The sequence below is a fragment of the Cryptomeria japonica genome, chromosome 11 (genome assembly GCF_030272615.1).
Source record: "Cryptomeria japonica chromosome 11, Sugi_1.0, whole genome shotgun sequence".
NCBI classification, from domain to species: domain Eukaryota; kingdom Viridiplantae; phylum Streptophyta; class Pinopsida; order Cupressales; family Cupressaceae; genus Cryptomeria; species Cryptomeria japonica.
Window position 1 is genome coordinate 616,037,751 of NC_081415.1, and position 26,435 is coordinate 616,064,185.

General features: G+C 39.0%; 2 protein-coding genes across 6 annotated transcripts in view; one reads left to right on the forward strand and one right to left on the reverse strand.

The window, feature by feature from the left end:
- The first annotated feature begins 1,245 nt into the window (after positions 1–1,245).
- Positions 1,246–26,435, forward strand: part of LOC131043484 (DNA-directed RNA polymerase I subunit rpa43) — a 57,447-nt gene continuing 32,257 nt past the window's right edge. Inside the window, exons 1-5 of one of the 4 annotated variants that reach the window (XM_057976688.2) lie at positions 1,247–1,495; positions 1,668–1,710; positions 1,863–2,017; positions 15,836–16,004; positions 16,212–16,366. In XM_057976688.2, coding sequence (XP_057832671.2) covers positions 15,895–16,004; positions 16,212–16,366 — 265 coding nt within the window. In that variant the 5' untranslated portion in view covers positions 1,247–1,495; positions 1,668–1,710; positions 1,863–2,017; positions 15,836–15,894. Of the gene's footprint in view, positions 1,496–1,667; positions 1,711–1,862; positions 2,018–15,835; positions 16,005–16,211; positions 16,367–26,435 lie in introns of all 4 variants that reach the window. The other 3 variants (XM_057976687.2, XM_057976689.2, XM_057976686.2) reach the window with 3 other exon arrangements.
- Positions 10,357–14,054, reverse strand: LOC131855944 (uncharacterized). Of its 2 annotated transcripts, XM_059213950.1 has the most exons (7): positions 13,814–14,054; positions 12,808–13,493; positions 12,456–12,688; positions 12,203–12,355; positions 11,710–12,110; positions 11,188–11,596; positions 10,357–11,088 (listed from the first exon to the last, which is right to left on the reverse strand). In XM_059213950.1, exons 2-7 carry the CDS (start codon positions 13,443–13,445, stop codon positions 10,490–10,492), a joined length of 2,433 nt encoding a protein of 810 aa, XP_059069933.1. In that variant the 5' UTR covers positions 13,446–13,493; positions 13,814–14,054; the 3' UTR covers positions 10,357–10,489. The 2 variants fall into 2 exon arrangements, with proteins under 2 accessions (XP_059069933.1, XP_059069932.1); XM_059213949.1 differs by having other exon boundaries at positions 12,808–14,054.

A 26,435-nucleotide genomic window follows, 5' to 3' on the forward strand; every position in this document is an offset into this window, starting at 1 on the left:
ATTTTTGTGTGCTCACATATCCATATAGCCTTTCCTATATATGCAAGCTCATATTCATTGTATGTAACAACGATTGATGATCCAGTTGATCACATTTTGCATCTTGATAGAATACACTTTATTCCTATGATTTATTTTGTTCTCTCTTATTTGTGCTTTCCATTGCCTATAGATCTTGACAAAATCTTAGAATTTCCATATCTGCAATCATTTTAATCACTCAAGGTGAGAGGGAATCTACAATTGAACTACCATTTTGATACACACAAAAGATTCAAAATCCTCCATGCCCTCCAAAATACACCAAATGGGTCTAAAAAGTTTATTGAATTTCCAATTTGGTGTGCTTTGACAATGTATGACATTGAGAGTAATTTGAGAGATCCCCTAATGATTTTTTTTGTAGCTCAATATTTTATATGATCTTAAGACCATCCACACTACTTGAAAACCAATTGTATTATTTGTCCTATTTTGCAACCGTTTAGCCTCCAAAGCAAAAATATTCATGTTACGGTCTCACAATACACACTCAGTACTTGAGGGCCCCAAGTTACATTGGGCAACTCCACTAAAATTCATCTTTGCCCATCCCTCCTCTAGTAGACACCATCATACATCTGCCCTTAGATTGATTTGTGGATTAACCTACCCAACCTTATGATGAGGGAAAATAATATATACTTGTTTTTGGCAAGGATAAGGATACTGATAAATATAATATAAATATAAAATATAACATAACAAAATATAATATAGTATAAAATACAAAATCCAACTTTTTCTCAAGGACAAGGATAATATAGTATAATACAATATAATTACATCTTATAGTTGTAGTTATGGTTGAATTATATATCATATTGGGTTACAATTATGATTATAATTCAATTGGGTTATAATTATGATTATAATTCAATTATAGTGATGGTTAGTACATTAGAGTTATGATTCATATAGGATAAAGGTTACACTTACAATTAACATACAAATTCACCTAGGATTAGCATTAGCGTTCCATGACTATTTCATTTTGAATTGTTAATTTACAATAATACTATAACATAATAAAATATTTTATAATTTTTTAAATATAGACATGCTAATTATTATATTAATATTATATCCTTAACAAAAATTTTAAATTAGAAGAATATATAAAATGTTTTTCTCCCTAATTTCGGAAAAGAACGGTTCTCTCCTAGAGAGGTATACTATACCTTTTTGAGTCAAAGACTCTTCTCAATTTAAAAGACGCGTGAACTTAAGTTGTGAAGGACTCAAAATTGAAAACGTTTATGCAGAGATCAAAATACACTTCGATCGTTTTATGTGCATTCTGATGCCTAATGTCTAAAATGAGACTAGGGCAGAGCTTTGGAGAAACTGTCGTCCATTTTATGTAAACTAAGTATTCCAAATGATGAAATGCCCTGGCTTAATCTGGGACATTGTTTAGAAGAAAAGCTTCATAAATACAACTGCGTGCTTTAAGGTACTTCGATTTTCAATCTGTCTTTTTCGATTACTTATTCAGCTCATTTGCATTTTGCCTGTGAAGCAGCTTTCTCTTAACTCCCCTTATGTTTAGTTTATGTATTGTGTAACTATTGTCATCCGTTGCTTAAACCCTAAACCCTACCTCTACAAATGAAACATGGACACAGGCACTTCCAACTCTAACTTCTCTTTGTACTGGAGCTTAAAGGAGTTAAGTACGAGAATGTTGAATGTATTTTGGTGAAGTGCATTATTGCAAATGTATTTAGTTACAGAGTTTGCTAGCTTAGTACTGATTTATTTCGAAGAGTGTTCAAATATTTATTTATTTATTTATTTTGATTTTCGGTTGGTAATACCAGGTCTCAAACGCTTTCTTGCATTTGCTTCTAAAACTTTGTTCAATTTAGAACCTCGGTCACCGGGGAGGTTCACTTAGCGCCCAGTACAACTCATCACCCCCAGAATGCGATGCCACAATGGCTGCATCGAGAATGGGTGCGATAGCGCCCACCTGGTGATTTCTCCAACCACATAAGGGATAGGATGAGTAATATGCTAAATCAATCGTTTCACGAACAATATTGCCAGTTTCAGTTTATTTGAGAAACATGTTAATTCTGTTATAGAATATAGCGAATTTCAAAACTAATTTCTTTTTGCTGTCTCCCTGTTCGTTAGACATTGTGCAACATCATTTCTGAAATCCAAGAGCCTTATGGATCTGCAAGTGCCACGTTTAAGTCGTGGAAGGCTTTGCTTAAAAAATCTTAAATCTTCAGAGCCTCAGAAGCAGGGGCTTTGGAATTTGTGTCACAAATTGATCCAAATTCCAGGAGCGATTTGGTGGAGACAGCATAATAGCAATAATGGATCAATATGTCGTAATGAGTGAAATTGCAATGAATTGAAGTGTGGGATGATTGTAGAATTAATCTACAAATGACTTGAAAGCTGAGAACAAAGTTCTACCAATCGGAACAGTACTGAAACAAAGTGCACAAGAGGAGATATTAGAAATACAATAAGTATTAAGAACTGTATGTCTATTGTTATAATTGTAAAAGTACTGGCAACTGTATATCCATACTTTTAATTTAAAATTCTGGACAATAATAAAATACATAATAATATAATATTACACCTTGGTAAAAATGACCTGTATGCCATCTCAAGTTTGTTTTGAGAAAAACTGGATGCAATGAGTGTGTGGGAAGTTTGTAAGTTATAGTAATAGTATTGAGACTCAACTTTCAAAAAATAATAAGTTTTCAAGTCATGAGCTGAACCCTGCACACGAGTAGGTTTGGCTCTGCTCACAAGGACATAGGGAAAATCAGTGAGTTTTTGGTGTCTTGCTGAACTTTTGTCAGATCTGACAAGCTTTTGAAATATACTCTGACAGTGGCAAATTGAGATTATCAAATATTTTTCATGTTCTTTTGCTGAACGTTTTTGTATTTGTTGTCGGCATAAATTGCCTGTTGTTATGTTTGATAATATTTGTTATCTGACAATGTATTAATTAATTGTATCGAGTGGGTTGTTAGTCTCAGGTAGTTATGTGTCGGTTGGTTGACGATTGTGTACCTCTCGGCAACTATCGGGTCCTTTAAATATGTCGTGTATTGCCAAGGAAGGGGGACGGTATTGTCGGATCTATTGTAATCCTTGGCCGACCATCTCCAGTCTTCTTCTCTATAAAATTGAATGTGCGAATAAAGATATATTTTACTGCGGTGTCTGGTATACATTGCCATGTACATTATTATTTCCTGTATTTAATTTACCAGTTGTACCAGTAAACATTTTGGCGCCGTTGCCTTAAAGAAATCGGGTTAGCCTTGAGTGATTCATGTCCGTAGATCCCATCAAAGGTGAGAAGAGGCCACAGGGTGGTCAAGACCAAGCGATTAGGTGATTTGCCGACCATCGGCCGGAGGGAGCACAGAGATGAGTCGAAACTTGGAAGTACTTGGAGTGTTGGGATGCTGGAGGTGGACGTGTAGTGGACGCACGCGTGTCTGAGAGTGCAAGGAAAGCACTGGAACATAGCGGTTGGAACAGTTCACTCAGGTCTGACACACTTGGAAGTACTCGAAGTGTTCGGGACGCTGAAGGTGGACATGTAGAGGACGCCTGTGTGGCCAAGAGTGCAGGGAAAGCACCGGAATGTAGTGGTTGGAACAGTTCACTCAGGTCCGACATACCTGGAAGTACTCGAAGTGTTGGGGATGCTGAAGGTAGACGTGTAGAGGACGCCTGCGTGGTCGAGAGTGCAGGGAAAGCACCGGAATGTAGTGGTCGAAACAGTCCACCCAGGTCCGACACACAAGGCGAATACACATGTACCTTTCGAGTGAAAACAATGTTGAACACCCAGGAGAAGCAGAAACTGTCGAAGTTCACGGGAGACGGGTTGGAGGACCCGATACGGCATTGCAAAACATGCATAACCATTTGGGAGGCAAATGGCCAAGATGACAGAGACTACTGGCTGAAGGCATTTCCCGCCACCCTTCGGGGAATCGCCATTGACTGGTACACAAACCTCGACACCCAGCACAAGATGAGATGGAGTGATCTAAAGAGGGCGTTCCAGGAGGAATTCAAACTCTTGAGGGATGATAATGAGATTGTGGCCGAAATCTATAATACTAAGCAAGGGAAAAATGAGAGCGTATGTGCTTACAACCGCAGGCTCAAAGAACTATTGAACAAGATGGAAAACCAACCAACCGACGGGTTGAAGAAGAGGTGGTTCATGGAGGGATTGATACCCTCACTGCGCAAGAAGATGAAAGTAGTGCCTCTGTCCTCATACGCCGATGCGTACAATTGAGCGATGGACAACGAGAGTGAAAATAAAATCTCCTCCTGAGAAAAGAGGAAGACCGATGATGATGAGAGCACCAAAGGTAGCAGTGACGAAGAATCCAAAACCGTACGAGCCCTTCAACGGGATATGTTGAGAATGATGAAAGAATTGAAGGCTGAGAAAGAAACTAGCAATGAAGGTAATGAACTATGGTGTATTGACTGCAAAAGGGAGGGGCACATGAAAGGTAATTGTCCTAGAAATATGTTTTGTGAAATTTGCCAAGTGCTGGGGCATTCAATCAAGGAGTGCCCGTACAATTTGAAGATGAGAAGTACACAAGTACTCTTCACATAGGGAGAGTCCAGCCCATCGAAATCACATAATGTATTGCTAAGTGGTTATGGAAATCAACGAGGGCAAAACCAAATACAGTACGACTCCAGTGGACGTCCTATCATACAGTGTCGATAATGTAGTGAATGGGGACACTTTGCGAGAGACAACCATAACAAGAAAGACAACATACAATTTTTGTGCAAATGGTGTGGACTAGGTGACCATGAAGACACCAACTGCCCGAATCAGAAGGGTATTAATATGCTGGACGTGGAGGAACAAGAGGATGTAGTTTTGGCAATCACAAGAGCACAAACAAAGAAGGCGATGTTTTCAAACTCTGGTACGAAAAAGGAACAAGCCGAAGTAGAACAAGTGTTGGCGAAGGAACAAGTAACTTCCAATGGAACTGCAAGTATGTCATTGCGGGAGTCAAAGAAGAACATAGTTCGACAGGTGCTACAAACAACCATACCCATCAAGGTGGCAAACCTTCTTCAAACTATGTCGTAACAGAGAATGGCAATTGCCAACACAGTCAGTGACGACATAGTCATCCAGAAACAATGTAAGCCACATGAGGAGGAACTGATGGAAAAACCATCAATCGAAGGGAATGAGTCTAGTGATCCAATGTTGTTGACGGTGAGCATCGAGAGGAAGCCGACGGTCATCGAGATGGAAATAATGGGGAAGAAGTTGACAAACATCATTGTTGTTGGAGGCTCGGGAGTAAATGTACTGCCAGAAGACACATGGAAATGTCTGGGGAAGCCGAAGCTTTGGCCACCAACCTTCCACTTGGTAGGTGCCGACCAGCACGACATCCAGCCATTGTGAACATTGATGGCACAAAAAGTAATAATCGGGACACAACAATTTTTCTTGGACTTTGTAGTCATCCGGTTATAGAAGAAGGCGTACGATGCATTCCTTGGGAGGGGATGGTTGATTACTGCCAAGGCGAATCGTAACTAGAAACGAAACACACTCTCGATTGAGAGTGACGGGAGGAAGCACATCATTGACTTGAGGAACCAGGCAGTGAGTGAAGAACTGGCACCCTCGAACTTTGAGTCTGAGGTTGTAGAGTTAGGTATGGACGAAGGGAGGAAAGGCATGAAACCCAACGATGAAGCGGTGCTTGAACTGGAAGATTGCTTTGAGGATGAGATGAGTTCTCTTAATGGATTGTTTCATTGGCAGATGAGGATTATGAAGTCTTTGACCCCGACTGTAACATACTACAGATTGGCCAAATTGAGGAAGTGCAAAGTCTGTTGTACGATATTCATCTGTGCACATCTGATGTTGGTGTGTCTGGGCTGTACGAACAGTTGCCAAGTGAGCATGTACAGTATGAACAGAGGCCGCCAAGTGGGAATGGGGAAGTATCTAAGGTGTATGAAGAAGATTCACAGGGCGAGGATTGGAAATTGGATGCTGTAGAGCTTGGTGGAGATGCCCCGAAGAAGTTACTACTATACGCTAAACAGTTCACATCAGCCAAAAGTAATTCAGCGGTATGGTTCAAATCAGCTGAGAGCAAGTTGACCATACAACCCATAAGAGCCGAAAGTACATGGAGCGTACGGTCCACAAGAACCAAGAGTGAAGTTGCCGAAGAATTGTCACTGTACGCCAAGAGTAAAGTTTTTGAAGAATTGTCACCATACGCGGAGAGTAAAGTTGTTGAATGATTGACTAAGTCCATACCGTACGCGATACGGTTTAGAGCAGACAAGAGCAAGTTGGCTCCTGAGAGTCCAGGTTGCGTCGATGTGATGAGGTTACCACACGAAGCTAAGAGCCCCAACTACACTGTACAAACTAGAGAAGCCGAGTGCTGGAGATCCGTACGATCAAGGGAGCCAAATTGCAAAGCATTGATACCGTACCCCGTACGGTTGGTACCCATAGGCCAATCCGTACGAGTGAGTAAGTGCTACGCTCAAAAAGTTGTGTGGCCGTACGAGCAAGTGTGGAGGCGGCCGTATAGAAAACCCATAAGTATACCGTATGTGAAGAAGAGAAGGCCGTACGTAAGTACATTGTACGGGCGAGTGTGGAGAAGGCCGTACAGAAAAGCCATAAACATGCCATACGGAGGAAAAGTTGAACTGTACGCAAGGATTGCTAGGCCATACGGAGGAAGAGTTGCACCGTGGGAGAGAAAAGTTGAACCTTATGCAAGGATTGCTAGGCCGTACGAAGGAAGAGTTGCATCGTGGGAGAGAAAAGTTGAACCGTACGCAAGGATTGCTAGGCCGTACGAAGGAAGAGTTGCACAGTACAAGATAATTCTTGAGCCGTACAACGGAAGTATCGTATCGTACGGTGGAAGTGTTGAGTTGGATGAAGGGAGTCTCAAGCCACACACTTATGCATCGTACAGCCAAGAGAGAAGCACAAGCCTGTACGAAAGAACAAGTCTATACGCAAGGAGGATAAGTCCATATGGAAGGAGAACAAGTCAGAAAACACAATACTCGTATGGGAGAATACACCTTGATCAGAATTTTGACTTCATTGGCCTTGTTCCTGACGTCTTAAAAAAGTAGAAAATTGATGCACGCCATGGAGTTCCATGTGGGTTGAAGGTTGTAATTTGGTGTTGGCTAGGACCTTGCGAGGGGCGCTGTCTCCAGACCCTCTCAAGGGGCGCTGCTCCTTGACCCCGTTGGGGGCGTTGCCCCCAAACCCCCATTTGATTTGGCAGGTACACTACAAGTTGGGGGTGTCTAGTCGAAGTCACTGTTTGTCGTTAGTCTTCTCGAATATCACTTGATGTTTGCTTGTCGTCTAGAAGACGACTTTTCTTTTGGGGGGGGATGATGTTGTCGGCATAAATTGCCTGTTGTTATGTTTGATAATATTTGTTATCCGACAATGTATTAATTAATTGTATTGAGTGGGTTGTCAGTCTCAGGTAGTTATGTGTCGGTGGTTGACGGTTATGTACCTCTCAGCAACCATCGGGTCCTTTAAATATGTCGTGTATTGCCAAGGAAGGGTGACAGTATTGTTGGATCTATTGTAATCCTTGGCTGACCATCTCTGGTCTTCTTCTCTGTAATAATTGAATGTGCGAATAAAGATATATTTTAGTGCCGTGTCTGGCATGCATTGTCATGTACATTATTATTTCCTGTATTTAATTTACCAATTGTACCAGTAAACAGTATATCTTTCCCAAGTGAAATTAAGACACTAATGAATGTAGTAGAGCCCATGTATTCAATTGTTGATGAGTGGATTATAAACATTAATTTCTGCTTCAAGGGAGCTATGTAGGATAACCGTACACAGTAACAAGCCGCAACCGTGAAGATGCAACATCACACTGTGTAGTTTGAGAAACTGATATTTGTATCTATCTTCTCTAGGAGGGGAGATTGGCAAGAGAGAGTTGTAGAATCACCTCTCTACGTTGCTTTATTTATGGAATCTTAGAACACGTGCACGGGCCATAGATGAAGAAGTAGGAGTAGAAGAATCAGTTAGTCTCGAGAAGGTACAAGCCACTTAAACAGGTGAACCACTTGTAAGTGATATTTACTTTGGTCGATGGGTCTTGAGGTTCAACAAGGCTGATGCCAAGTGGAATCTTTCAATAGCCTAAAATAATTGACTAGACAGTATTCAATAACTTTGGTTGACTAGACAGTATCCAAAAAAATTGGGTGAAGAGCATTGCCCTAGAGGCTGAAAGGGAGTGTGTGTGTTTTCTATGATATTAGTGACTAAACCTTCCGGGTTGAGTTGCCATTGAATCACAAAATTGCAATAGATGTAAAAAGTCTGAATAAAATTATAAAACACAAAAAATTCTAGAGAGAGAGAGTGTGCATGTATATATGTATAGCCATGCAGGCATACATACATACATATATTTTGATGTGGGTTACTTGGGTTTTTAGTTTGTTTTGAGTTTAGAGAGACCACTTATGGGGAGATCTCTTCTCAATGGCTTTATTGCTGAAACCACTACTGGGGGTTCTCAGTTCCCAAGGCATTATCATCTTGTTCAAACCCATGAGCTCAACGACACATAGCCTGCAAGCACATTAGCCCAGCAAAGGCCCACAACTTGCGAGCGCGTTAGCTTAGCAAAGGCACATGGCCCGTGAGCTTAACTGCTCAGCAGGGGTTTGAACCTTAGTGGCCATCACAACAATGTTATGACTCCACCACTGAATTGTGTCCTTATTGGCTACACACAGACACATGCATGCATACATATTTGTGTATGTGAGCTGAATAAAACATGAAAAACTCTTATGTGTACATACATATATACATGTAAATATACACATATATACAATGTACTAAATAAAACACAAAAACTTGTGTGTATTTACACATACACATCTATCTATATAGCGTGCATGTATGTGTGTGCTGAATAAAACACAAAAAAATCTTGTGTGGCCATGTGTGCATGCATGTAATACACACATGCACATGCATGCACACAGAGATATATATAAATGTACATGTGTATATGTGTGTGTGCATACATGGACAAATATACATACATATATACACATGTATGTGTACACACACATGCATGCATACATATACATAAAACACATAAAGTCTCAATAAAACAGAAACACATTCTAGAGTGTGAGTGTGTGTGCATGTGTGTATACATGTATATATGTACATACATATACATGCACACACATACATCCATATATGCGTACATACATATACATGCATACATGTAGAACTCTCTGATAGGTATAGACAAGCCTGGCAGTGATGACAGTGCTTTTGAAATGACCTTCATGAACCACCAATGACCAAGGTAAAAGTATATCAATAATTAAACAGAGAAATGCATGCAACAAATCATGAGTTAATTGCTCAGGTCTTAATCTCATATAATTATGATCATTAAATTTATTTAAAGTAATATAGACAACATTCTAACACGGTTTAAAGTCATTAAACAAAACATAGATATTCCCTCTCAAATAGACTTTCAAAGAGCATCTAATCAAGTTTAACAAATTATAGTTCATCATTGAGAATATGATTCACAAACAAACAACCACAATATTCTATCCTTGCTGATACAGCTGAGCAACAGATGAATAATATATCATATCAAGAAACAGTATTACCATGTCAAACTCCAATTTTGTTTCTCCTCAATTCCACGAAAGGATAAATACTGAAATACATAATGTAATTTTACAAAATAAACTAACAACATCATTTGTGTTGGCAGGTTTACTTTCATAACAACTAGTTAAAGCATTCTTGATATGGATATGATGTGTCCTGAACATGAGACCAGCAGAGCACATAATCTTAGGAGATCTTATTCAAGAATCCCATTAATGATTATAAATATGCTATATGAATTGAATAAAAAAGACACGGTTTTGTGACCTATATTCCAATCAAAGAAACGAAACTCGGACTCGGCTCGGACTCGGCAAGGCCAAATCGGACTCGGACTCGGGACTCGGCGTCAGACTCGGCTCCAGACTCGGCTGGACTCGGGAAAGTGAAAAACTCAAAAAATTTAGAGATTTTTTAAGATTTAAAACTTGTTTCATGCACCCTTTATTGAATAAGACACAATAACATCATCAAACTTGGCTCATTTCATTACATAATACATACACAAGTATACATCTATGATCTATCACATAAGCATAAACGCAAATTGTAGCTGAAGGAAATAACAAACATAGATATATAAATATTGTCAAATGTATACAATATTACAAAACTCATGGAATAAAAAATCCATGTCATCATATGATCATCATCAAATGTTCCATACAAATAACAAAGGTAAATACATCTACAAGCCTATGGCGCAGAGGAGTCTGCACCCTCCGGCCCCGACGTCGGCTCCGATGAAGGCCCCGCCCCCCTACGAAGGCGTCTAAGGTAGGTCATAGATGATTGGGCAGCCATAGCCGCTCCTCGTGACACCACGCCATGCTCACCAACATCAGGAACATCTGTGTCATTGTCACCATCTCTGTCACTATCACCATCTGCCTCTAAATCTCCTCTCTCTGCTCGTGCTCTCTGCTCCTCCTCTGCCATGGCTACAGCCTCAGCCTCTATATCTACCTGGTCGATCCAATCAGTGTCATCATCACTAAAGACAGCCACAGGATCTGTCTCAATGGCCCACTCTGCCTCAGGATCAACCTCATCTAGAATGATAGGAGAGATGTCAGCTAATGCATTCTTTCTCATTCTCAGGCGGAGGTTATAGTGAACAAAGATAAGATCATTCATCTTCTCCACGGATAATCTATTGCGCCTCTTGGAGTGTATGTGCTCAAACATACTCCAATTGCGCTCACAACCAGATGCACTGCATGGTTGGCTCAAGATGCGAATGGCCAACTTCTGAAGATTTGGTGTCGTTGGGCCAAAAAAGTTCCACCAATTATCTGAGTTTGAAATGAGAAAAATAAATAAAATCAGTCTCTCATAAACTCATTTAACAATATACAATAAAACTAAAATTAAGCCTTACAATTTATTTTTACCTGGCATCATAGTTGTCCTACTTTCTTTGGCGATAGGACGAGAAAAGGTCTCCCCTTGTGCATTTGAGAACAACTGTAGCTCTCGCATAAGATCTGACTGAGTACAACCAACAGGTGCCATCTTCTCCATGACTGAGTATAGCCCATCAAGGACCTCCGCATCAGCCCTGAAAGTAGGGCTAAAATGGAATGCCGGATTCAAATAATAGGCTGCTGCATGGATGGGCCTATGAAGCTGATGATGCCATCTCTTATCAATGATCTGCCAAATGGGACCATACTTGCTCTCATCTCCTGCATAGATAGATTTGATGCCCTCTTTCGCCCTATCCATGCCCTCATATATGTAGCCCATTGCGGGCTTTTCTCCATCCGCAACTCGCAACAAAACCACCAAGGGCTTAACAAACTGTAAAATTGAAAATATTGTGTAATTTAAAACATGAGCAAATAAGAGAATATGATGAATAAGTTATAAAACAAAAAGTTAAATAAAAATTGTAGAATTTATAAAAAAATTACCTTCACTATCTCATCACAAGGGCTCCAAAAGCCTCGCTCATCAAAAATGCAGTCTGCCATATCTTTTCCTGCTGGGGTGGCAGCATAGGATGAGGAAGACCACTCCTCACCAACAATCATACGTCTCAAGGCCATCTTACAACGAAGCATGGACTGCAATGTGATGAAGTTTGTGGCAAATCTTGTGATTCCTGGACGAGCTAACTCCTTATGCTCTGTGTATTGTCTCATAAGAGCCAACACCCATGAATGATTATATACAAATTTGCACACATTTCTTGCCTTTTCTACACATGTCTTGACCCATGGAAGTTTTCCAATATCCTCTAACATGAGGTCAATGCAATGGGCGGCACATGGAGTCCAAACTATAGATGGGTGCCTCTCCATCAATAGTCTGCCTGCAACAACATAATTTGTTGCATTGTAATTAATGAGGTTACAAAATAGAAATTAATTTGCAAACAAAATTAGTTTGTAATCAAAAGTTTACCTGCAGCAACATAATTTGGTGCATTGTCAGTCACCACCTGTACCACGTTCTCTTCACCCACCTCATTAATCACCTCCTCTATCTGCTCACATAGGTAGGTGGCATTCTTGCAATGGGCGGAGGCATCAATAGACTTGATGAAAACGGTGCCCCCTGAAATAAAAAAATAAAGCAAGATCAATGATCATTCAATAAATCATTAAATGAAAAATAAAAAATTAATGCCTAAATGAAACTAAAATTAATCAATCACCTGCGGAAGAAACAAGAAAATTAAGGAGAGTTCTATTTCTCCTGTCTGTCCAACCATCAGTCATGATGGTGCAACCTTTAGTGCTCCATATTTGGCGTTGATCACCCAATTCTTTCTTCACATCATTCACCAATTCAGTCAAAATGGGTCCGCTCAAATCAAACTCAGAAGGGGCTTTGAACCCCGCCCCACAAATGGTAAGGGCATCAACCATTTCTTGCCAATAAGGTGACCTGTCACAAATAATTTTAATGAGATAAGTATGTACTATGTATAATGAACTATATACAACAAAAATTAATACGAACAATCAAATAATAAAAATTAAAACAATCAAACATAAAACATTTACCTGGCTGTGAAGAATGGAATACTGCCATAGATCCAAAATCTGCCAACTGCCATTTTAGCAGCATCATGGACCTCCTTGTTCCAACCCATGCTCTCAAGTGACTGTTGGGACCCAGGAGTAGTGCGAGGTGCAAAAAAGGTATCCAACCTAGATTTACGAATCCTAGGTCCAATGCTAACATTCCCACTACCACTGCCAGTGCTAGGAACATGAGAAGGGGCAGAGGCACTGGCACTAGCACTGGCACTTATAGAAGCAGAACCGGAAGCATGAGTAGTAGCAAAATGAGTGGGATGATATGAAGGTAAGGAAGAAGGCCCTCCAACACAACCTAATTGTGTCCCTGTTCCTAAAGGTGCATGTCTCCCAATGACTGTGAGATCCTCTTTTTCTTTCCTTTTCCTTTCAATTTCTTCAACCATTACATAGCAATCACGTACGGCCTCAGTGACTGCTTTTGTGCATGGGTCGGCATCATGCCCACGCACACCAGCAATATGGTATTTCAATCTATATATGCCTCCATGGAATATTGTTTTGCAAAATATACACTTTGTTTGCCCTTTTCTTTGCCCTGGAAAATCCTCATGATATTTCCAAGCAGGGTCCTTTCTAATGGGAGGTCTAGAAGAGGACATTGTATGATTGTTTTGTGAAACTTGAGGCAAATAAGAATGTGAAGGTTGCTGCAATAAAACATTACAAATGCAAAAATAAATTAAGACATTCATTCTATGTTGTGCATTCATAATTTCATTCTCATTGAACATTTTTTTCAAAAAAGCTAAAGTAGGGTAACTAGGGTTTGCAATTTTATTTTTTTTAAATTGTAGGGTTTGTCAAACCCTACTTTAAAAAAAATAAAATTACAAACCCTGGGCCTACATAGTAACATAGAAAAGATTTTGGAATAAAATGTAAAACTTTCAAAAAAAAAAGAATAGAAAAATGAATTTTTGCATATAAGAAACAAAAAAATCTCAAAAAAACAATGTTACCAACTTACCTCTTAGAACTCTTGAAGAAAATTGAAGAAATTGAAGAAATCTTCCTTGCTGGTTTTTCTTCAATGCACCCTTGTTATTCTTTTTATCTCACTTTACTCCTCCTATTTTTGCAAATGAATGAAATGAAAGTCACTTTTAGGTATAAAACAAAAATAACACAAAAAAAAAGAGTCAAAAAAACCATTTAAAATTGTTTTTTTTTTAACTTATCTTTCACATCGCCGCCGGCCGAGTCCCAGGCACGGGACTCGGCCAAACTCGCCAAACTCGCCAAACTCGGCGAGTCTGGCGAGTCTGGCGCCTGGATTCGGCCGAGTCCGAGTCCGAGTCCCCAGGACTCGGCGAGGGTGACTCGCACTCGGACTCGCCGAGTCCAGGCGAGTTTAGGCGATTTTCGTTTCTCTGATTCCAATACTTAGCCCAAACTGCACATATTCATGTTGTCCTGTTATAGAAAAATTCCTCAGAGACTATGCCTTCATGGATGGAAGTCATAATTTGATTTGAAGTTCTTGACAGGCTAGAGGCAAGTCTCCAATACTCCACCAAAAGTGCACATATTCAGGTCTGTTCTGTCATAGAAAAATTCCCTAGATACCATGTCGTCATGGATGGCAGCCTTCATTTGAATTGAAGAAGTCCTCAACAGACCAGAGAGGTGCAGCAATGTTCCAAACCATGATAGTTCTTGCCCACCTCAACCTTTGGCTAACCAGTATATCAGTAATACCATAGTCACAAAATAAACCTCATGAAAAAAATTTATAATCTCTGAAATTTAAATTAAAATCTAACAACTCTGACAATGCCATTAATATTCCTGCTCCTATTATTCACTCTGAATTTTCTTGTATGTGAATGCCAACTAAAAAATACTGAAAATATAGACAACATATCCATGAGGGTACATCTGAATGTGCAAAATAATAATGAACATATTTCTGCCTCTGCTGCCCATAAAAAACAAAAAAATTAAAACTAAAAGTTACTTAAGAAAATAAAATCCCACAGATTCACTGCTGGTTTGTATGGGAACACCATTTACAGTCAGGATATGCCAGATGGACCTGGATGAACTTTAGGAATACAGACTGCAAATCATGTTCCTATAATGAATCCATAGTGAACCAAAATATATACCCATATCTGGAGTGAATTGGATCAGGATTGAGGGCTTGAGGCAAGTGAACTGATACCTGAGCAGTAACAGTGTCAGATTTCCTTTTCTACTCTTCCCACACAAGCAAGTTTATGTGCCCTGTCTATTAGTTTCTTGTTTGGAATGGAGTGATATTGACTGCTTCTTCCTAGATTTCGATGATCAACCCCTCAAGTTGAGGTAATCTATATTGAGATCACTTCACAGTTCACATAAAACAATGAATTTAAAAAATTCTGATAAGTCAATGTTATGACAATTTTTAACTCAGAATGTATTAATAATTAGTTCAACGAAAATGCAGAAATCAGCAGAGTTGATTGAATTATGTTACAATAATAAAGACAACTTGTGGATCAAACACAATGTATACTGAAAATCAATGGCCTATGTATTGAATTTTGGCAAGATGTAGTCACTGAATTAAGTTCACTGGCCTAATGTTAAGTGCATCTTCTTAATACTCTAGTGATTGAATTGATTGCATCTCCCTAATGCCTTAAATGCTGAATTGAGGGCATCTTCCTAATTCTCTAGTTAATGAACAATTTTTTACTCAGAATGTATTTATAATTAGTTCAACGAAAATGCAGAAATCAGCGGAGTTGATTGAATTATGTTACAATAATAAAGACAACTTGTGGATCAAACACAATGTATACTGAAAATCAATGGCCTATGTATTGAATTTTGGCAAGATGTAGTCACTGAATTGAGTTCACTGTCCTAATGTTAAGTGCATCTTCTTAATACTCTAGTGATTGAATTGATTGCATCTCCCTAATGCCTTAAATGCTGAATTGAGGGCATCTTCCTAATTCTCTAGTTAATGAACTAAACTCATTTTTCCAATGTCCTACAGCAACCTCATCATTTGTAGCCAGTGTAGCTGCTGCATGCAGATCATCTACGGGGAGAGAAATGGACGGCTTAACTGTGGCAAAATCCATGCTCTCAGCTTATCTGCATCCTTCTCGAACGGATGATGTGCAACAGGGGGTCCTTCAGCTTCTTAACTCCCTCCTTTTGAGGTGAGGAGTTGTCCTTATGCTACATTATGCTAATTGGAATTTGTCTTTGTCATTTTTAAATCTTTTCCTTTTTCTTGCTTCTTGGTTGATGAATATTATAAAATATTATGATTAGAGTGAACTATTAAAAGTGCTTTTGAGAGATTCCATTTAAATAATGGATTTCTCAGTAAATATTTAACGTTGTAGCTCATATTTTGTTTGCAGGTATAATGAGGAGTTTGATGGGGTGGTGTTGGCTTATTATGATATTAAGATCTGCAATTGGACTGCAAAGATCCTCTCTGGATTCTCTCCCTATCTCAACTTGAAATTAAAAGCAAAATTGTTGCTTTTTTCTCCCAAGCCTGGAATGGTTCTTGGTAGTCATCTGCTTTCTCTCTTCCCTCTTTCTAAATTTTGAAATGTTACTTCTTTTTAAACAGTAATACAAATTATATGCATGCAAATTGTTAGATTGCCTTAATAGCTTGTTACGCAGTCGTCTTGTGGAGGGGGCTATGGTTCATATTTATATGTTACAAGTGGTCTCACAGACACATTGGAACAAACTTATAGGAATTCAAGCGCCATATTATTATACTAATTATTTTGAGTAGCTTCTAGGGAAGTGTTCTGGTGGTTTCCACTATCTTTGAAGAAATTTTGGAAATAATTTAAAGCAAATGGTATTTTTTCATTTGGTCATTTTCTTCGAAAGTATATTTGCAGATAATTTGGTATAGAATGTCACATATACTTTTATGGATTGGTGAGAAGTTTCACGTTTCATAGGATCTATTTACCTGTGAATGGTCCTAAATTTTTGTCTGCCATACCCACTGAGAGGATAAACATAGCCACCCTCTATGAATCGTTGCCTTGCTCTCAAATAATATTATCCTTTTGCTGCAAATGCAGTAAAAAAAATTATGTTCCTATAAATAACAATTCATGACGAACCCTACGGAACATGCCAAAATAACAAAAGGTCAAGGATACGTTTTGTCTAGTCATATATGAAAGTTGTTTTCATATAAAATTCCAGAGTTAGCATAAAACTATAATGCATCATAATCATGAAATACAGCATTGGTGGACCCTTAAGCTTGTAAAGAAGCCAAGAGAAATAGGCAGAGAGAATAATTTGCTGGAGGAAATGGGGTTTGTGCACGTATTCTTCATAAGTCAACTTCTAGTTGCCTTTATGTGCAAAAGTGATAGATATAAAATACAAAATACATGTCTCTTGTGCTGTTTTGTGCCAATTCCAAATAATATGCATTATTATGTATATATCAATGTTTTTCTTGCCTTTTATTCCATGGCAATCGGTTGAAGAAAGTGAGTCTCAAATTTGACACCATTGCTCCAATTCCAAATAATATGTATTATTAGGTATATGTTGATGATTTTCTTGTATTTTATTCTATGACAAGCAGTTTAAGAAAGTAAGCCTCAAATTTGACATCAAACCATCTCTGATTGCAGTAAATCATAAACTAATGTGCTCTACTGGTTGTCTGTCACAAGGAAGGGCTTTGGACACTTCTATGCTATTCGTAGCATTTTTAGAGTCCTATTTCAGCCCAGGACCATGTAATGATCAAATGCTCTGAGCAGAATTGAAGGCTATTTATATAGAATTCAAGTTCTTAGTGATAAAGACATGAGATCTGCAGAGACACATTTGAGTGGAAAGGAAGGAGCATTTTATTGGAGATTTTTGCATAAATTCTTTTGAGTCTCATTTGCATTTGCATTTGCATTGAATGACTATGAACTTTAAATAAATGCATAGGCTATCATTCTATGCTAACAGTCTTATTAATTGTTTAGAAGCTAAACTATCATGGACTGGTTTTGATGGATAAAACTTTTAAACATTTATAATCTTTGACGACCCTTAGACAATGGTTCACAAGTCTACTTATAACTAGAGCTGTAGGTTAGCATCCACATACATTTATGCTTACGTACAAAGTACAAACCATTTCATTTTTTCCACTATGAGGGAGTGCCACACCTAATGGAACCTCAACCATTCCCTCCTGTGCCACTTCATCAATTTCAATGGCATCTTTGGGATCAATATCCTATTGTAAAGTTGCAGTTTGTTAATACTTTGAAATCTGATGATCTTGAAGTTGCAAAGCGCTATGTATGGCCACCAACTTCTTTGCTTATCTAGAGATAAGCCTATTAATCTTGATAGAATGGATGAAGCTATATGTGGAGCAATTTCTCTTTGCAACAAAATAACTAGCTATTTGTGAAAGGAGGCAAATGTGGAGCATCTTCAACTTTAATTTATCCTTGTGGCGCCATGTCCACCATCTAGTAGGAATAGTTTGAATTAATATAGCTCTGGCAACGTTTGCCTCTAGTTTGTTGAATTTTGGACCATGAAGATTAGTAAAGGCAAACCATTGTATGTGAAGTATAGTTGACTAATCTCATGAATAAATCTTTCGTAGGGTTTTCATTAACTTTTATTTTACCTCGTTGTCATCACAAGGAGGTAACCTCCTAGGCTTTGGTGCATATCATTTGGGATTTAGAGAAAAGGTTGCCATATGAACCGGGGTGTTTGTAGTGTTCCATTGCCGCATCACAATGGGTTCAACATGCTGCTCATATTATTCCAAATTAGGATCACTATTGCAAATTACTTGCTTCATCCACCCAAGCATGTTGTCAATTGTCTCATAAATCTCTACAAGACTAGGAGAGTTTGTATCAGCATATTGAATGACATAGGTGAGATGGAGGAGTAAACGTATTTACAACCAAAATATTTAAAAAAGACAAGTTAAAAAATTAGAAACAGTAAAATAAGAATTTTAATAATAAAATCAGCAATTCATTAAAAATCAGCAATTTTCACCTCATAGTGGACCATTAGTTGCCATCAACGATCTTTTGTTTGATAGCTTTTCTTTTAGCAATGTTTGCAATAGGTCATCTACTCCACTTTGAATTAGCTATCATCAATTATAGAGCCTCCCGTACCTCAACGGTTCAACCATTCTCTTTAACAAAATAAAATAATTACCATACCTAGTCTACAAAAGTTTGAGGAATTTTTTATTTGAAAATGTCCTAAAGAGAGCAAATGAGGTGTGGTGGTTGCAAATGAATATCTCTGCCTTTTGCCGTCAATTGTTACACCTTATTCAATGCATGAACACAACATGAGGTTCAAAAGATGTGCTTGTAAGCACTCTCCAACATTATGCTAGCTAATTTGCACACACGTGCCAAATAATAACCATCTATACAACATTTGAGGCCCTAAACTCCTTTGTGGCCTCTCTCAAAATGTGAAAGCACTTTCATGAACAATAAATAGCTCTAAGAAAATAAGAGCCAATTACACATGTGACAATGATGTTGGTTATTGGTTGATTTCTAATCTCAGTCTACCCATCTAGGGCAATGGACGAGCCTGTCTTAATTCAAGTCTACCTCATGTCCCCCATCACCAAACTAACCTCAAAATTTCTGTCAAGGAAATGTAGCTTATGTTCTGCAAAGGGTGAATGAGGGACTAATAGAAGTTACATCTTTAGACATTTGTTTGAGATAAGGTGAATGTGCTACATGAAATGGGATGGCATGGGTATAAAAAAAATTGGCAATGGAAGACTCTACCACATCCCGTGATTCTATGTTGAACATAATTGCAATTTTCCTTGACTTCCAACTAGGGCTATCTTTATCTTTCATCTTGTGGAAATATCACCACCATAGTAGTGCCACTAGCAACTAGGGAGGGCATAGATGGTTTATTGCACAGATTTTTGGTATTGGCACACTTTAGACTTTGCCTCCACCTGCATATTCAATATATTAACCTCTACCTTCTCATTCTCCTTTATATCTAGACACATTTTAACCACGTCTTGTAAAGCCCAAAGGATGAGAATATACTTTGGGGTAGCTCTTAAAATATGTCTTGCAAATATGGCAACCACACTTACTACCCCACAAATTTTTCTTTTTGTGTTTGTCTAGGGCTGTCACATATTAGAAAAGAGTTTTTTTTGGAATTAAAAGGGTTCTTTGCATAAGTTTCTAAATCGGCAAAAGGGCACTCAAGTGGGTCTTGTGGTTGTTCTCCTTCATCCACATCACTCCCATACTTGGATGAACACCTAGCGAAGGTAGAAACTGTATTTCTTTCATCCATATCATGTTCACTACTCTTAGTGTTACTGCACATGTTCTGTGAAACAATAATGCAAGTGCAAATTGAAAATAGGAAAAAAAAGAAGAAAAAACATACATTTTTTCCTTAAAGTTTTGAATAAAAAACAAAACGAAAGCAAAAAACAAATTAAAAAAATCACTTATGTCTTCCACTTCTCTTGCTATCTCATTGCTTATTACTTGCTAATGTTGACTTATTACTTGCTAATGTTGATTTGTAGTGCCCCTCCCTCGATCAGACCCCGTGGTATCACCGTTCCTATGGAACAAGTCCCCAGTCAGGTATTATTGCATTGTGTTTGTCCGGTCTTGTCAGTCGTTAGCCTTGTTGGTCCTATTGGTATTTTGAGTTGTTAAGTCTCAGTTCCTTGCCTTTATGTTCGTGTGATATTTTATTAGCAAAAACATTAATATTAATAGTTTAAAGGAAATTAAATATTAATGGTTAATTAATTGAGATAGTTGATTTTGTGCATTATTATATTCAGTTAATTACATTAGTAAATGATTTAATCTAATCTATTGTTTAGAAAACAATTTATTAAAAAGGAAATTAGTTTTTTTTTGATCGGTAATATTTGTGATTTTATTAAATAAACTAAAATAGTACATCTACATCCAGAAAATAACCAACAAACCACCCCAAAAAACCACACAAAATCTCCAAACCACCCATCAACAAAAATATGTTCTCAAACCAATAACCTGCTCAAACCCTACGCCACTTCTACGAGTATGAAATGCCCATATACATCATGCCATACTAAATTTGGCATATACTGTTCAAACAAATTCTAACTGAAAGCTAAGATTTTCAAAAAAATATAGCAAAAAAAAGAAATCGCATCAAGAGGTACCCTGGCTCGTAGTGTCTTCATTTCTCTTTCTTCACCTCATCTGCATTCGGTGCGCTCGAAACACCCCCCACCCTGTTCACTCCACCAACCGCATAGATATCCGGTGACTCATTTTGCTTGGCCCATTCCGCAGAGAGGTGCCTGGTTATCGGTCGCTTCCTTCGCACCTCATCCACCACCCCAGCTTCCTCCCTCGCTTGCCTGATAATTTCGTCCAATTCCATAATTTGAACGTACATTTTCAAGCCTTCCCACCCTCTCCTTGCATCATCACAAAATCTTGCTTTGACTTCTTCTTGGCGTTGCATGAAAGGAATCCTCATATGCCTGCCTCGAAGCTCTGCATGCTCCTCTGGGATGCCTTCCGAAACATTAAAGCCCCATCCCGGGATTGCCCACTCCAACAGAGATTCCATATTAAGCAGATAATCTTTCGACACTATCGCCGTCATCACATTTCTTATCTCATAGGGATAGCCAAATTTGAGCCCCCACGCCATAATTAAGGAATAGATATCCACCCTTGTTCGGTATCTGTGGCCAATGACAACCACCTCCTCACCAAGAACTAGTTGAACAGCCCTCAAGAACAGGGGATCCCTCGCCAGAAACATGTTTTCCAATTGTTTTTCAGGAACCGGACCCCAAAAGGCAAGCATGAATATATAAGTTTTGAGTGTGAAATTGGCTTCCATATTGAACACCATACAAAACCGCCTAACTCTGCACAGAAACCGCTATCACCACCACCAAAATCGCTCATCTGTCAACTGAATGAGTGTAAATTCCTTTTCTAACTATTAATGAAGCTCTCTCAACATTCGTTGCCATTGCAGATAAATTCGGCATTAATTGCCCGTAATACTCGAGCCAGCCTTGACACAAAAACAGAGGAGAAAAACACATTTCGCACATTTCAAGTATGCCAATGGTACCGTACTTAGAAGGCCGTCTTAACTCCATTGAATGTTGCTGTCATTTCCATCCCACCACCTCACCTCTCCCTTAGCTAAATCACATGCCACATTGGACAATCCGTCAACAATGACATTTCCACTTCTCCTTACATGAGAAATACAAAAATCTTGAAAAGTTTTAAATTTTGAGCAGATTAAGGTGAGAAACTTATTTAATCTCCAACTCGGGGTTACACCTTTCATGATAGCGTTAACCACAACTTGAGAATCTCCCTCCAAATGGACTTTCAAAACCTTCATGTTCACTGCCAAATCAGTTGCTAACAAAGCCGCTTGCACCTCTTTGTCTTTGTTAGTTCCATCTTGCAGCCTTTTTGCACCTTTAAAAAGAACCTTCCCTTCATCATCGCAAGCCACATGTCCCGCTCTAGAGATACTCGGGTTACCCCTCGAAGCCCCGTCAAAGTTAATCTTAACCCATCCTCGCTCAGGTTTTGACCAAAACTCCTCCTTATTTCCATGATTCTTGCAAAAAGGATTAACCCTTGGGAACCCATGAACGGGTGAAATTAGTTATTTGAATTCTATTGGGTTTTGGAAATTAATTCAAAAAGGCAAATTAATATTTAATTTAAATTATTGCATGTGTGTGGGAGTTACTATTAGAATATTTAATTATATTTTAGTCACCTATATTTAGTTTCTTGTTTAATGGTCATTTAGCTTTTTAGTTAATTAGCTTTTAAGCTTTATTTAGCATTTAGCTTTTTCTTTTTAATTAATTAGCTTTTAAGCTTTATTTAGCATTTAGCTTTTTCTTTTTAGTTAATTAGCTTTTAGCTCTTTAATCTTTTACTTTAACTTTATGTTCTAATTATAGAACATCGTCTTGTAACCTCTATATATACGTGTGTATATCGTTCAATGTAATCATCCGATTATTGAATCATTCATTCAATTTATTTTTCATGGTATTAGAGCGTGGAAATTAAAAATTTCGAAAATTTTTGTTATTAAAATTTTTCGAAGTTTTTATTGAAGAGATTTTTTTCTCTTCCTGGGCAGTTTTTTTTGCAGGTTGAAAATTTTCCTAGGGTTTATGCAATTTTCGACTAGGGTTTTGACCCTTCAGCTCAAGTCAAAATTTTATTTTGGTTGCAAATTCTTGGTGGGTTTTTCGAGACCTCAACTGGGTCGTCGTCAGATTTTTTTGGGTGCATCGTTTTCTGTGCCTCGATTTTTGAGCCGTTGAATCTGAATTTTGTTTTCAGATTTTTGGTGGGTTTTTCGAGAGTTTTTTTGGGTTGGTCTCAGATTTTTCTGGGTGCCTCGTTTTCCATGCCTTGATTTTTGTGCCAGCAAATTTGCCTTGGAATTTAAAAACAGTTCACAATTTCTGCTATTTCTGTGGACATTGGGATTTTTGTTGTTTTTTTGGCACCATTTATGTTGTTTTAAGTGTGCAGAAAATTTTAATTTTGGGGTTTCTTTGAAACCTCGAAATTCCTGCCCCAGAATTCGTGCCAGAATTCTCCTATAGGGTTTCAATTTTTTCAGCAGTTGTTTCTATTCTGATTTAAAAAAAAATCAGATTCTTCTCTCTTGCGTTCACTTAGTTGACCTCGATCATCCTTGATTTCCGTGATGGCATCATTAATCAACATCATGTTGGAACACAGTCAGAAGTTCAACGGCCGCAACTACAACACCTGGAAACAGCGTATGCTTACCATCTTTGAGTATCGTTGCCTTGATCAGCTTGTTTTGGGCAAGGAATCTCGTCCTACAACAACAGGTGATGATCAAGACAAACATGATGTGAAGAATCGAGAGGCTGTCATGCTTATCAAACTCTCCGTCACAGATGATCAACTCCCACAGGTGCCTTCAGGTAAACAACAAAAGAGATCTGGGATCTTTTGAAGGATCTTCATGAAACGTCCGACAAGAGCCGAGCTTTCTTTCTGAAGAATATGTTGTTTTCTACCATAATGGATGAGAAGTCATCTATCCAGGCACATCTTACGAAGATCAAGGACATCCATGATCAGTTAGAAGCTATAGGCCGAACCATGGTGGAAGAGGATATGGTAGTGATCACGCTGAAAAGCCTTTCCAGATCCTACGAGCATTTTATTGATACGCTCAATATCTCCTCTGCTAGTGTTGATTTGAAGTTTCCTGATCTTTGCAACAAGCTACTCCAACATGATCGATGGAAGCAACAGTTTGGAAGCAACGCTAGTTCATCCATTGAACAGGCTTTCATAGCCTCAGCTTTGCATAAGTACAAGGGTAAAGCTCCGTCCTTCCAGCAGAAAGGACAAGGTCAAGGTCAACCTCAACAGTCTTCCAAAAAGAAGAGCTTACAGTGTTCGTACTGTCATATATCTGGCCATTTGGTGAAAGATTGCCGGAAATTGATAGCATCCCAACAATCCAAACAGGGAGGGTCCAAGCAGAAAGCCAATTCTGCCACGCATCTTGATCAGAAGGAATCTACCTTCTATGTGTTCATGGCCCAAACCTCCTCTGATGATGTTCAATCATCAGCCTGGTACATTGACTTTGGAGCCTCTCGACATTTCACACATCGTCGGGATTGGTTTACAGAGTACATGCCTTTCACTGATTCAGTGATCTTTGGTGGATGTGAAGAGTATACCGTTGTCGGCAAGGGCAACGTTCGGATTTCATCTGGTGGGAGTGATTTAATATTCCTCAATGTATACTTTGTACCTGGTATGAAGCTCAATCTACAGTCAGTCAGTCAGATTATGCAGCATTCACCACAGCTGGATGTCGTCTTCGGGTTGCATAAGTGCAAGATTGTTGACAGGGAGACTCGCACTACAGTTGTAGTTGGTATTGAGGATCATGGTCTTTATAGACTTGTTGATTCTACTGGTTCTCAGGAGCTCGCCATGGCAGCTAGGAGTACTTCCATTAGCACTCTTTGGCATTAGCGATATGGGCATCTCAATGTCCACTATCTCTCTCAGTTGGTTCAAGAGGATCTAGTCGTAGGATTACCTGAGATTCAAACTTAGAATCATGGAGTTTGCGGAGCGTGTCAAGTTGGAAAGGAGCATAGGACTCCGTTTTCAGATGGAGACGTGTTGTGACCTTTTTCACACATTGCCCCATTGCAAATGGGGACCCTCTGATTTTCCTACTTTCTAGGGTTTTGTTAGTGTCCTGTGATCTTTTGCTACAGTTTTACCAAGCCTTGTCCAATTCAGAGCATTTTAGGCCCTGACGATTGAAAGTTAGTTTTTGCAAGTTATGTGATTCCGAAGTGTGAACACCACCAGAGTGCTTAGAGAGGCCAAAGGACGAAGATCGCAATCGATTTGGACGAATTTGGACAACTTTCTATTTTTAGAAAGTTTGCTTTTTTAGGAAGTTTTGTTTTTGGCATTTTCAGCCTGATCCCCGGTATGGCTATTTTTAGAAAGTTTTTCCTATTTTTTAGGGATGTCTGTTTTTGCTTTTTTTTTGGGGATGCAAACCTAGGGTTTACACTTGCACCACTGACCAGCTTCGATCGGAACTCGAAAATTCCAAGTTTTGACCTAAAAAAGCTAAATCCCTAGATTTTAGGCTTTTTGCTTTTTCGGGATGCAAACCTAGGGTTTACACTTGCGCCACTGACTAGCTTCGACTGGAACTCGAAAATTCCAAGTTTTGACCTAAAAAAACTAAATCCCTAGATTTTAGGCTTTTTGCTTTTTCAGGATGCAAACCTAGGGTTTACACTTGCACCACTGACCAACTTCGATCGGGACTCAAAAATTCCAAGTTTTGACCTAAAAAAGCTAAATCCCTAGATTTTAGGCTTTTTGCTGCTTCAAATGATCCACCTAGGCATGGATTTCAAATTTCAAGTTAATCCGGTTAAATTTGATTAAGCTGTGAAATTTTGAAATTTCTCTGAAAATTCTTCTAAGTCTGGCTAACAAGGGTTTTGAAGTATTGCAGGTTCAAACTCCACCAACGATGCGGGAGACCATGTGTTGAAGAACACCAAAGTCCGCCCAAGGTGGAGAGCCCTCCAAAGTCCGCCCAAGGGGAGGTTGCTTGAAGTCCGCTTAGGGGATGGGTTTGAAGTCCGCCAAGGTGGGAGCCTAGCCTAAAGTGCGCCAAGGAGGAGAGCCCTCCAAAGTCCGCCAAGGTTGGGAGGCTAAGGAGGAGGAGAGATAGAAGTCCACCCAAGATGGGAGCCGCCACCAAAGTCTGCCCAAGATGGGAGCCGCCACCAAAGTCTGCCCAAGATGGAGGTCGTGTAGGAGCCCTCTCCCAAGTCCGCCAAAGTAAGAGAGCAAGGTAGGAGGTGCCAAGTTTAAAGTCCGCCCAAGGCTAGAGAGGTCATGTGGGAGCACTCACCAAAGTCCGCCCAAGATGGGAGCCGCCACCAAAGTCCGCCCAAGATGGAGGTCATGTAGGAGCCCTATCCCAAGTCCGCC